General features: G+C 38.1%; 2 protein-coding genes across 2 annotated transcripts in view; both read left to right on the top strand.

Annotated features, from left to right (window-relative positions):
* The first annotated feature begins 1,900 nt into the window (after positions 1-1,900).
* Positions 1,901-4,249, top strand: POLR2K (RNA polymerase II, I and III subunit K). The gene is made up of 4 exons (XM_063079914.1): positions 1,901-1,979; positions 2,599-2,668; positions 3,022-3,114; positions 3,759-4,249. Exons 2-4 carry the CDS (start codon positions 2,608-2,610, stop codon positions 3,779-3,781), a joined length of 177 nt encoding a protein of 58 aa, XP_062935984.1. The 5' UTR covers positions 1,901-1,979; positions 2,599-2,607; the 3' UTR covers positions 3,782-4,249.
* A 5,619-nt stretch (positions 4,250-9,868) lies between these two features.
* The window catches only part of SPAG1 (sperm associated antigen 1), a 77,281-nt gene continuing 73,362 nt past the window's right edge, over positions 9,869-13,787 (top strand). The window contains exons 1-2 of the mRNA XM_063079844.1: positions 9,869-10,008; positions 12,543-12,702. Of these exons, the coding sequence (XP_062935914.1) occupies positions 9,869-10,008; positions 12,543-12,702 (300 nt within the window). The remainder of the gene's footprint in view (positions 10,009-12,542; positions 12,703-13,787) is intronic.

Genomic DNA, 13,787 nt, shown 5'->3' with positions numbered 1-13,787 from the left:
GGATTGGATGTTATTCTATCAATGACTTCAGAATTCTAAAACCCACTTGCTTTCCACAAGATCTAATGCTTCTTTTGGGGACCATCTAATAAAACATAATGAAGATTTTTCCAATTACTATGACATTCAAGTATGTAGATATACTTAAATGAATATGGTCAAGGAAAAAGGAAAGACAGAGATTCAGGAAAGTAGCCCTTGCATCTCCACAACCATATTATAAGGAGTTAAAAGCACTAGCGTCCTGGACGGCAAAATGCCTGGCTACCTTTATCAGGAGAGAGCAATGCAGTGATGTCTGGCATGTAGTAAGTGCTCAAGAAGAAGCTAATGTTATCACCGATGGTAGGATAGTTCCCACTGAGCATGCTCTATTGTGATTCTAAAACTACTGATTCCTTCTGATAGGAAAGATTGTGTCAAATTGGGAACTAGCATCATCATGAATCTATTTTTGAAATTCTGATTTCCTCGCTACGACTTGTCATTACCCTGTCCTTCTGTAGGGTTCTGAGGTCTATTTGCATTCCACATATGTTGATTCATTCTGATCTCCACAGATTGTGCAGCGCCAGAATCGTCTTGATAACTGGAGAGTTAGAATCCGAGACAATTTGCAAATATAAGTTTCATTTTCAGATCACTCCATCATCTTTCTCTTAAATAACTGTGGTTTTATCTAATATTTCTTGTAGGGAAGCTTATTTTGACTCCTGTATTGGATTACCTCTGACTGAGAGGACAGGAACTTTGCAACAAGGCTGATGGTCAAAAAATGTATGCTGTTAGCCTATTTGTGGAGGAAGAAGCAGAAAACTGCCGTATTTCCCTGGAAATTTTTTAACTGGCATCTAGGAAGACTGAAAAGATCAAATTAAATTTCTCAAGCTAGTCTGTGGAGATGCAACCACAGTTTGAACTCCTGGAAGTGTAAGGTGAAGCTCAGTTCTCAAGTAGCTAGATGAAGGAACGGAAAGGAGTATAATAATAAGATACCAAATGCCTGTTTAATAAGATACCAAAGACAGAGAGTGTCAGCAGAAAATCTGCTTCTCCAATTAACTTTATAATAGTTATTGACAATGATCAAGTTTTTTTTTGAATTCTAATAACTTCATTTTCCCCGCCCTACTTTTAATATAAGTAAAATATCTGCTGTGAAAAAAGTAGACGAATGTAAATGTTCTGAACCCAGCTGATATTTATCTCACTGACATTTTGATCTTTGAAAGAACGCACCTCCACTGAGCAAGTGGTTTTGTTCTTCTGTGGAGGAAAACATGAGACGCAGGGAGGGTCAGTGGACAGCTAAAACTACCAAAATGCCTTGGCTGTAAAAGGGAGTTGTTGATGTAGTTGTCCTCACACTAGCCTTTGCTTTAAAACGAGGAAAATGTATGGGGAAAAGGATGACAGGAGGCTAGGAGAGAAAGGGCTGGAAAGCAAAAACGAAATCATGCGAAGGATAGGAGGCAGCTGCCATACTGCCCCAGCACAGGTATCAAAACAACTTGAAAAAACATGATCTGGAAAGCGTTCTACGTGAAAATCATTGGTAGAGTCAATTCTTCTATGTCCGTCAGAGTAAGAGCTTAAGAGCTAGCCTAAGATTCCACGAGCACCTGTCATCTCGGTTTCTCTTCTAATTCTCTGTCCTTCCAGAAGAGTTACTTTCCACCAACTTCATTAGTCACAAACACACACCTCCTTCGACTTGCAGAACTTTTAAAGTGCTTTGCTTTCCTAAAAAATGAAAATAGCTGGAAGCTAAACAGGAATTTACGACCACAGAGTCTTAATATACAAAAGCCCCCGCTTTATAACTTAAGCGCAATCCGGGTTCCCGGGCCACTGCCGGGGCGGAAGAGGCGGAGACTCCACCGTGCGTCATACGCCAGCGCCGGAAGTTGGCTCCGAGACAACGGCGAGCCGGGTTGTGTTTGGAAGCAAGGAGTGAGAAGGTTCGCGGTGCTGCGTAGGTAGGAAGTGTGGGGCTGGGATTTCTGGGCCCAAACTGGAAAGACACTTGAAGTTAAAAAGATCCAGTGTAGAGTTAGAGTTGAGAAACGGGGGATAGAGTTGATGCTGCTTGCCTTTGCCTGGTTTGTTTTAGTTTAGCCCCTGGATGTTTATTTCATTATTTTTCCCATTGGTTAGTCTGTTGCCCTGTTGAGGGATATAATTTTTTTTTGCTATGTCCGGCTAAAGTTTGGAAAAACAGGACTTGTGTTAAATAAGAATGCGAGCTTTACAGCCAGATATGAATCTCTTTGCTTGTTAGCAGCTGAGTAATCCTGTGCAAATTAATTTCTCTAAGCCTCGGTTTCTTCATCTGTAAAATAAGAGTGATACGTCCTAGGATTGTTGGGAAGATTATAATGAAATAACATGTATAAAGTATTATTGTGTCCAGTTTGGGGTAACCGCTCAATACTTTTTTGTGTGTGGGTTTCGTCCTTAGACCTAACCCTTAAGGTTTGGGGAGGAAGTACAGATTAGGAATTGGGACCTTTTTAGCTTTTCCTGAGGAAAATGGGGCATGGTTGGACTTGTGAGAAGCCTCTTTGAGATATTCAGTATTTGAGTCTGTGATTTCAGGGACTAACAATGGACACCCAGAAGGACGTTCAACCCCCAAAGCAGCAGCCAATGATATATATCTGTGGAGGTAAGAGAAGAACTTACATAAAGTAAAAATGTTTTACTTAAGTTTTTAAGAAATTATTATGTTTATTCTTTGCTTAAATGCATTACTTATCTTTAAAGTTTCAAAGTAGAGTACTTTAGCAACCATTAAAAAAAACCAACCGCTCATTAAAATTTCATTTTCTTTCCTGGTAAAAGTGCTTGCCCACAACTCTTTTCTTTCCTACTTAATATACTTAGTAATAACAGCATACCCTTGAGATTGAGTATATTTTAGTGCTTTGGGTTGCTTTATATGAAAAATATAGTTAAGGTAATTTACTTATCTGTAATGTTTTCCTTTTAGGCATCAAGTAAATGTGTTTTCTTTTCTAGAATGTCACACAGAAAATGAAATAAAATCCAGGGATCCAATCAGATGCAGAGAATGTGGATACAGAATAATGTACAAAAAAAGGACTAAAAGGTGTATCCTTTTAACTATGCTTTCTAATTATAAGGTAGGGGGAAATGAAGAATAATGCTGGGGTTGATAAAGACCAATTTCTGGTAAAAATAGTAATAACTTCCGGATTACTTAAAAAACAAACATGATTAGCATTTCCATGAACTGGTGTATAGTATCTAAATAATCTAAATACTAGTTGATTTTGCTTCTCATGAGTTTATTTTTTAAGGATTCTGTATTTATATAAGTACTCATTCTTGAGCTTGAGTTTATGGAGAAACTAAATTATACGAGGAAATGTACAAATACTGTCTATAGCACCTAATGGAAAAAGTGCGGCCTACAAATAAGCCCAAATATGGAGAGTAAATTGTTATGTTGTAACTAACCCATTTTTAAAAGTCACCAAGTTATCACCTTCAGCATTGCTTAAGTGTTTTTTCATGCATTGGTCTTTTGTATCATGGAAAGGGTAATAATAAAAATTGAAGTAGTTTTTTTTTTTTTAGTTCATCTCCAGTGTCATAGAAAATAGTAAATTCCATGCTCTTGTGCATTTTAAATTAAGTAACAGGCTACCTTATTGCAAAGAGAAAGTGATGTGGAAGTTTTAAATCTTATATAATTTTTAAGACTTTCTTGCCCTTAACTCAGTTTAATACAGTGGTGGTTTTTGATGCTCGATGAAAGAGGAATTCAGAAGAGTGTCTTCGCTTGTACTTGGATTTGCCTTGTTAATGTTTCTCAATGTTGTATAGCTTTTAGTTTAGCATACTTATCTTTATGAATACAACTATATACATACGATTTCATTTCATTTCATTTTTAAAAGTATATTGTATTTAGGTATCTACTAATACTTTGTATGAGGACATTTTTTGTTCAGTTACATGCCTTTTTTTTGGTGGCTGGCCAGTACGGAAATCCAGACCCTTGATCCTGGTGTTATAACACCATGCTCTAACCAACTGAGCTAACTGGCCAGCCCCTGACTTTGAATTTTATTGTGTATGTAATCTGACACACAATAATGTTAAGATTGCTTCCCTCAATAACACTTTTAATCAAAACCTAGAATCTTCTAAGGTCTTTGTTAAAAATGAAGGTTTCTAGAGCCCTCTGAAGGTCTGATTAAATAAGGTCCTTGGAAACCACTGTTCTGTGTCACCAACTGTTTGTAAACTCTTTGGCATCATTTGGTACAGAGTATACTAGTATACTGCTGTCAGTGTGCATACATCATTTTGAGTTCAGTTTTTTATTTATTACTTGGCCTTTCTGTATATATAATGCTTGACTTTTTTAAATCTTGGGAGGGGGAAGGGAAACTTTAATGGTTTCTTTTTTTTGTAAGGCAAAATTAATCTGAAACAAAGTGAATGAAGCAGGCTATTAAGTCAGATGCAATTTCCCAGGTGTCATCGTTCACTAAAGTCAACAATTCTGCTTTTAGGATATAAAAAGACTAGGGATTGGGTTACACCGAATTATTGAATAAATGTTTAAATCATCTGCTTTGATCTTAGGGATGTGGAATTGATGATCACAGTTATACTCTTATCTGTTTAAGGATTCTATAGTTATGGAATGTCATATTAGCCTCCCTAACATTTTATTTTATTTTTTTTAGGGGAAAATATTTTTTTTAAGATTTTTAAAATTTTAATTTATCAATATACAATATATTGATTTTCGTGTCCCTTTATCAATTCATCCTTTTCCTCCTTCTCTCTACCCCCTCCCCCCAGTAACATTCATTTTAAAGATTAAATATATTTCAACTTTATTCATAGCTCTTCCTGTTGTTGAAAAAATTATCCATGCCATTTTTAAAAACACTTGTGTTTTAGTCCGTTTTGTGTTGCTATAACAGAAACACCTGAGACTGGGTAATTTATAAAGAAGAGAGGTTTATTTGGCTTACGATTCTGGGACAGCTGCATCTGGCATGGGCCTTAGGCTGCTGCTACTCATGGTGGAAAGTGGCAGGCAGCCGGCAGGTACAAGCAGATCACATGGCGAGAGGAAGCAAGAGAGAGAGGAGGTGCCAGGGTTTTTTTAAGCAACAAGCTCTCATGGGAACTAATAGAGCAAGAACTCACTCATTAATCCCCCCTCCCCCAGGGAGAGCATTAATGCATTCATGAGGGATCCACACCCATGACTCAATCAGTTTCCAACACTGCTACATTGGAGATCAAATTTCCACATGAGTTTTAGAGGGGACAACACATCCAAACTCCATCCACTTGTATTTGTGCTACCATCCTCATATACTAAATTCTATAAATTTATTATGTGCTATTTGAAGTACTACCATGCTCAGATTTGAGTACTTTCTTGGTCCAGATTTTCCTTTGTACATTGCTTTCTTAGCTAATTATAATTCTGCTATATTCCTTCTTGGCCTTGTCCTTTTTAGACATGGGAGTCCCAATATATGATGTCTTTGTGACAATCCCCTAAACATTTTAACCCCAACTCATTGGATGATGTAGTTACTCTTAACTTCTAATTTCGGCATAGGTCCTTTGCATATCAGGAATTTAATTGAATATCGTTATTTGGTTAACTGGACAGAGCAACTTAATTGACAAGGAATTATAACTTCAACTTGAGACTGGTGTTTTCAGTCAGCCACTTCTTTGTGCACCCTTCATCTATAAATTGAAAGTAATTTTACATCTTACCTACTTGGACAGTTTTAAGAAAAAAATTGATATAAAATTGTTTTTTAAAAGATTCTTTTGAATAGTGCTCTATAAATATAAGAATTAGTAAATTTCAGCTTGAAGCCAACATATCACTTGTCCTCTGACAAGCTCCCCAAGTGAGCTTGTCTTGTTCCCAATTCAGAATGAAGCTCACATGACTCAAACTTCATGAATAGGGGGATAGTGGGAGGAGATGAGGTTGCAGAGAGGCAGAGGCAAGCTCACTTAGGGCCTTGTGATGGGAAGCCATTGGGACAGTAAGCAGGAGAGTGACATGGTTTAAGACTTAAAAAATTACTCAGGCTGTTGTGTGAGAATGGCTACTTAGGGACAGGTGGCAGCAGGGAAACCAGTAAGGAACCATCTGTGATAGTTAAGACTGATGATAATGATGGCTGGGCCAGGGTAATAGCTGTGGAGGGGTGAGAAGCAGCTGGTTGTGAGGTACATTTTGAAGTTGAGTCAATAGGACTTAATTGATGGATTGGTTAATAATTAAGAGCTTAGTAAACAGTATGGTCTTTGGTGTAAGTGTTTGGGTCCACATACCCTCACTGCCCCTTGTTAGCTGGCTATGTGACCTTACCAGGCCTCACTTTATATTCCCTTGTTGGATGCAATATCTTTTATCTCCATGAAAACTAGTGACAAGTTGCCTTTTATCCTGCTTACATATTCAGCATAAATAAGAATAATTATAACCAAAAGAAAACATTACGTGTGAGTGAAAAGAAAATTACAAGGCACATGGAATTATAACCATTTCCTAAATACTTAAAAGGATTTCTTTCGAGGCTGTAAGTTAAGTGATGTGAAGTTATGGTTGGCTGAGTGTTTTAGACTCGGCATAATTTTGGAGGAAGTTTGCTGGCTGGAAGGAGATGTGAAGTGACTTTACAGGACTTGGGGCATGTGATGGATGCTGTTCCCCACGACAAAGAGTTTAGTCTGAAATTTTAATTATGTTTTTATAGTTAAGTAGGAGCAGATATCAGCTTACCTAGCAGGGAGTACAGCAGTCTAGGATGACAACAGTAACAGCGTTTTAACTCCAAAACAAATTGAAACTAAAACGAGAGGAAGAGGAACTCTTAAAACGCTTCAACTTGTGCTCAAATGTTTCCATGTCTGGTGATGGTGGAGAAGGTGAAGCTGGGGCCTGTAAGGCCGGTCAGTGGGATGGGACTCTGGGAGCAGCCAATCATCCCGCAGAGGGCTAACCTCCGCCCCCTCGCGGAGGTCTCTGCCGGGCCGACACGCCTCTCCCTCGGCAGCTGCGGCGCCACGCGGGGCCTGAGGAGTGGGTGCGTGCCCGCGGGTACCTGCCACCCAGGAATAAGGTAAGTCTCCCCATCACAGTGCCTCTCTCCGGGAGAGGGGGTGAAAGGCGGAGGTGGAGAAGCAAATGCACCGTTGGACCAGAGTTGGAGGGAGCGTGCTGTGGGACGAGGCTCCTTCCTGGGCGAAGGAAACCATCGGGGTTTTCCAGGCTGCGGAGGGTGGTGGGTGTTGTGGAGGGTTCACGAGTTCCCTAGGTCTGCCGCCGGCCCCAGTCCCAGTGACCCAGTCCAAGGGCTGGGAAGCAATTTCAGACCGTCGCGCGTTGGCTGTAGAGCTCTGGGGTCCGGGCCAGTCCAGGACTAAGCCACCTTCTCGGCCGCGCTGTACATAGAAACCGTTGCTATGGCCGGAGGATGCCATTTCTTTCCGGTCTTCGGCTGCAGGGGGCGCTCGGCCCTGCGGATGCTGGAGAGAAGGTGCCTCGGTACTGGCGAGAAGGTGCCTCGGTACTGGCGCTGCTGTTACTAGTCCATAGTCTGCACTGGAGGTTGTTATTGATAAACTAATTAGGAAATGCGGGAAGTGAATATGGATCGGCATGATGGAGAAGAAATTAAATCCAGCTAAGACCAAAGGTTTTCCTAATCAGACAAAGAATTTTCAAACAGATGTTGAAGAGTTCTAAAGAGCAAATGAGGTATTGTATAACTTGTTTTTTGGAATTTGAGAATTAACATTTAGTAATCTTGAGAATGTGTATCCTATAGAAAAAAAAATAATGGTAGTTTTAAAAAAGAATTCTCTGAGAAATGTTAAAACAGTGTTCATAATGAAATTTGATTAGGCAAGAGATGGCTCTGTCGTTTCATATGTTTTTTGTTATATTTGTTATTCAAATCATAAACTCTTAGGGGTTGCAAGATACCTTCAATTTAAGGTAATCTATTTTAATCCCATTAGATGTTTAAAATCTTTCTGAACAAAGATCCTCCAGCTCTTCGGAAAAATTCTAAGGCAACCTGTTCTATTTGGGGCAGCATCAATAATTCAAAAGTTCATCTTGCTTTCCTGTAACTTCCACCTTTAAGGTTATCATTGTGATGGGAGCCATTTATCATAGGGGGCCTTGCAGGTATGGTGTGAAAGCTGCAATCTAATATCTCGGCTGGATCTCATCCCAGAGCTGATGTACCGTCATCTGTATTCTGTGTCCAAATCAAAGCCAGCAGGAATATGGAGGAGAATCTGACAGAGTGTCCTCTTTTTCTACAGAGGTCTACTACACTCCCAGAGAGTAGTCATACTTAAAGAAATACTTCTACCAGTTAGACCCATTGCTACTTCTCGTTTTTTAAATAAGCACCCAATAGGTGTTAGCTTTTTAAAATTTTTGACAATGACCCACAGTAACAAATATATTTTATTTTAAATCCATATGCATTTATGTACACACATAATTTCCATTTACATAGACCTGAAATAAAAGTTTTTATAAAACAACATTAATGTTATTTGCTGGGTCGTCTAATTTTTTTATTCTACCTGATTATGAAACAATGTAGATTGCAACTCACTAAACTGATTTCATGAGTTGCCATCTGCAGTTTGAAAAGCACTGGTACTACAGTTAAGTATGTGGCCTCTGTAGTTGACTTCCTGAGATTCATATCCTGTTTACTTATCAACTTGCTCATTGTAAAATGAGAGTAATAATTACTCCCATCCTTTATGAGATTAGTTTTGAAGATTTCAGAGAGATAAATCTATGGCACATGATAATTTAGCTCCATAAATGTTGACTGATATTACTGCTCTCTGCTTAAAATAAAACCTGCCTGATACAGTAGTTGAAGGATTAAATGAGGTAATATGAGGATACTTCCAAAAGTTCAGAGAAAAATAGAATTGAAAGATAATACGAATCTTTCCACGTACTTTCGGAAGTACTTATAGTTTATATAAAGCACTTAGAATGGTGCCCAGCACACATTGAGAACTATGTAAATATTTGTTACTGTTATTATTATCATCATCATTAGCAGCAGTAGTATTAGAGTGAAACTGTCCAGGGCTTCCTTATTCCCAATTCAATTCAATTCAGCAAGTGTTTCTTAAGGGGTATAAGGCACTACTTATGGTAGTCCTGGAGCTATGAGGATGAATAAAGTACAATTTCTTGCAATCTAGAAGGTAAGACAAAGAAACATAATTAGAATGTGTGCTGTGTGCTAAGAGAGAGGTATGTACAGAGTGCTGTTAAAACACAGTTCTGTCCCTATACCAGCCAGCCGCACACACACAAAAACGGAGCACATTTCTGGGAGCTATTCATTGATGGCAGTGACTAGTAGGGAATGTAAGGAGGGCATGGAATGGAAAAGAAGGTGATATTAAGGAAAGTTACAGAAAAGATGTTATTTATGTTTGTGCTGAATCACAAAGGGTGATTGGGATGTTAACAAACGGCTAAAGTAGAGGAAGGTCATTCAAAATCAACATTAAAAGATATCTTAAAAAGCAGTTTGAGTGCCAAAACCTGCTTTGTCATTGTATTCCAGCTTAAGTGAAGATTAAGTGAGATAATCCACGTATGGCACAGTAATTTAACTCCATACATGTTAACTGTTGTTATCGGGGAGAGAGTTCAAAACAAGTAAACTTCCTCCTTGGAGAACACTCCACTTCTTTTTCTACACAAGTCCTTAGATGGTGACTCCTATCTAAATGAATATTATTATGTATTAGGTTTGTAAATGTTTTCCTATCCTATATTTTAGCCATGACTGCCAAAGATTATCCATCATTGTGGGGGTTTGGAACAACAAAAACATTTAAAATTCCCATTGAACATTTGGATTTCAAGTATATTGAAAAATGTTCAGATGTTAAACACCTGGAAAAAATTCTTTGTGTGCTCAGGTAAGCACTTAAAAATCATTTCATGTTTCACTATGCCAATCTAAACTTTATTGTTGCATTCTAAAAGTCAAAGCTACATTAGAAATATTGGAGAAAATTTTCAGATATTGCGATTGTTTGTTATTTTTTCCCATGGTAGGTTCCAAAATAGTGGTTTGGGGGCTGGCTGGTTAGCTCGGTTGGTGAGAGCATTGTGTTGATAACACCAAGTTTCAGGGTTTGATCCCTGTTACCATCCAGCTGCCCAGAACAACAAAATAGTGGTTTTGATCCTGTGGTTAGTTTGGAGGGTTTTGGCTAAGTCTACTTCCCCATGAGACTTAAGCTGATTAGTATCCAAGAGGGCTTTTTTCTTGCTTCCTCCATATTTTCTAGGAAAAGGTAAAGTAGCTATGAAAGTAACCATTAGGAGGTCAGTTCTTTGGCACTTTCCTACTTCATATCATCTGACAGCAAGAGAGGGTGACTCACTGTAAGCTGACCACATGTAGGATGACGGGGAGGTCTGAAGGTAATATCAGAAGGCAGGGAATTAGGGCCTTCTCAGGATAGAGCTCCATGGTGTTGATTGTCAAACTTTAACATACATCATATGTGATTGTTAAAAACTCAAATTTGAGGGCCCCTTTCCCAGAGATTCTGCTTCAGGAAATCTGGGGTAGGGCCCAGGAATGCGTTTTTGACAAGTGAGCTGGCTGATTTTATAAGCAGGTGGTCAGGGAACCCACTTCAATAAATATTGCCTTGTGGACTACTGTGGAGTATACTACAAAGCAAAAGTTTCTTGCAGTTTCAGATTTAGCCTGACTTCTTAAAAGTACATGCAAAAATGTTAAACTTGCAAAATACAGGAAATTTTCCCCAGGCTAGTCTCTGTTGTAAGATAAAGAATTGTAGCACAGCAAGGTTGCTGGCTCAAGGACAGACAAGTTACTGATTAATATGTAAAGATACTGGGAAATTTCTGTAGGGAGAGAGAATGTTTGCTAAGACCAAGCTTTTGTTGGTGTATCAACTTAACCTTTTGCAAATTGCATTATGGAATGTCACCTTGCTTGTTACCAGCCTCTATTGTTAAACTATTACCCCACCTATGTTCTTTTTCTGTAAGTTCCTGGTCTGGAAAATAAATGTGGGGAGAGAACCCCAATTCATGGTTAATTCCCAAAGGAAGGAATGCCTTGCTCTTGAGGGTTCCAGGAAATTAAACCCTGCGGGGTCTCTTGCTGCTCAGAAGAGATGGGCTTTGAGTAATCCTTTGCAGCTCCGTCACCCAGGAGAAGCATGGGAGGCAAAGCAACAGACTACCAACCTGTGACACCTCTTTTGGATCTCTTGAGCTATTTTCAGTTGGAGACCAAAGTTCTATTGCAGAAGGCACCTGTGAAGCATGAACTGCTCCTTTCCAGCACATCAGTAGTATTCCTATTGCTCTGCAGTGGTTCTCTCTTTTCTTTCCTCTGACTCTCTTCCTTATCACTGTGTTCTTTCCTTCTTTTCTTTCATCACCTTTAGAATTCTGTCCTACCTTTTGTCCTCAGCCAGAGTTGATGTTATAACCTTTTTATTTCTGAAATAGAAGAAGAATCATATTATTTTCCCGTTTGTTTTTCTCAGCAGAATATTGTCATTTATTTTTGGTCAAAGATTGAAAAAAATGAGAAGTTTATGGGATCAAATAGTTTGAAAGCCATAGTTATTTTGGTTCTAAGAAATTCTGTGAATAGACTAATTAAATTATATGGTATTGTATTGACTTGGACTTGGGATTTTTTTTTTTTTTTTGGCAGCTGGCAGGTACAGGGATCTGAACCCTTGACCTTGGTGTTATCAACACCGTGCTCTAGCCAAGTGAGCTAACCAACCAGCCCTTGTTTTTTAAAATTTAACTTGAAAATGGGATTTATTAATATTTTTCTAGAAATGTAAGAGTGAACAGACCTAAAAGAGAATGGGAAGACTGGTTTTCCTTAAAAGCAAACGAAAAAGAACAGATGTCTCCATTTAACTCTCTGAGGAAGAAATTTTGTTTCTTAAGCTGTTGAATTTAGGGGTATTTTGTCTACGCTGTTTCTCTGCTATTTTCTTGCTATCCCATTGAAAATAAAAATTAAACTATGAATATAAACTCCTTGTTGAGAAGGAAGTCCAAATTCTCTCTCTGTGCCTGTTTCTAATATTGAATTTCCATTTTAAGTTAAAATTACCTCATGTTCAAAATGAACATATATATGTTAAAAAGGAGAGATGTTATTTATTCACCTTTTAAAGTGTGTGATGGAAATTGGTTTCTTTGGAATTCTTTTTTTCCTTCATTGCAACACATCATAGATAAGCAGGTAAAAATGGAGGTTACGCTAGTTGAGGGAGGTGAGTGGGAAACCAGCAGCCCAGGCTCCAGGAGTGGAGATCCAGACATCATTCTTGAGATCTCCGCAGAAGCCCTGGGTTCCATGGAATCCAGCTTGCAAACCACTGGTCTAGATCTCTAAATAAGGTGCTAACTCTATCTAAAATTATGAATTTCTGTTAAGGTCTGGTGAGGAAGGATATTATCCTGAACTTACAGAATTTTGTGAAAAGCGTCTTAAAGGCCTGGCTCCTGAAAGTAGAGCTTTGAGGAAAGATAAACCTGCAGCAACAGCATCCAGTTTTACTGAAGAAGAATGGGAAAAAATTGACAGTGATATAAAGGTAGAGTAACACTTTGATAGATATTGTAGTTGATAGATATAGTTTTTGGTAGGTATTGTAGTGACTTTGTATATACATTTACTTTACTTATCTAAAATCCTAGGCTCCTTATTTGCCACTAAAGGGGTTTTAGTGGTAAATACTAAGATAGTATTTGTTGCTTCTTATACCCAAGAGGAGATTGTGGATTTGTGTGTGTGTGCATACACACACGTGTGTATTTTAAATATTCTATCCTATAAAAGAACCGTAATTTGGCCACCTTCTATAAATAGTGTTATATAAATATTTGTTTATGTATTTTTTTGCACCTCCTTGATTATTTCTACAGGGTAAATTATTAGAACTTAAATTGCTTGATCAGAGTGTTGGAGTATTTTTAAGGCTTTTGAAACATATTTTTGTATTCTCAGAAAAGTGGTGCCTTCATGCTCTCTTACCAGCAACGTAAGAGAATGCCCATTTTCGGGTACTATTCACTAGGTACTGTAATCATTTTAAGTCAATTAAATAATTGAAGAAATGATAGTGAATTTAAATGTGTGTGTGTGTGTGTGTGTGTGTGTGTGTGTGTGTGTGTGTGTGTGTGCATTTTGGCAGCTGGCCTGTACAGGGGTCTAAACCCTTGACCTCTGTGTTAATCATTTACCTTGGTATATTTTTTGATTACTAGTAAAGTTAATTTTTTTTTAATCTATCTGCCACTTAAATTTCTTCTTTTGTTAATGCATCTTTACTGATTTCTTTTAATCAGTATATTAAAAATCAGTATATTTTATTGAGGAATAATTTACATTCAATAAAAATTACCAACTTTATAGTATATATTTAGCTGAGTTTTGACAAATGTATATGATATAGGACATTCCATCACCCCAAAAGTTTCCTTTTGCCCTTTTGCAGTCAGTGCAGGCCCCTTACCCTGGCCTCTGGCAACCACTGAACTGCTTTTTGTCTCCATAGTTATGTCTTTTCTAGACTTTTATATAAACATAATCACACAATAAGTTGTCTTTCATGTCTATTTTCTTAAGCTTAGCATAATGCTTTTGAGATTCATCTATGTTGTTGCATGTCTCCATAGT

Source organism: Cynocephalus volans, chromosome 15 (assembly GCF_027409185.1).
Source record: "Cynocephalus volans isolate mCynVol1 chromosome 15, mCynVol1.pri, whole genome shotgun sequence".
NCBI classification, from domain to species: Eukaryota; Metazoa; Chordata; class Mammalia; order Dermoptera; family Cynocephalidae; genus Cynocephalus; species Cynocephalus volans.
This window is presented reverse-complemented; position numbering and strand designations above follow the sequence as displayed.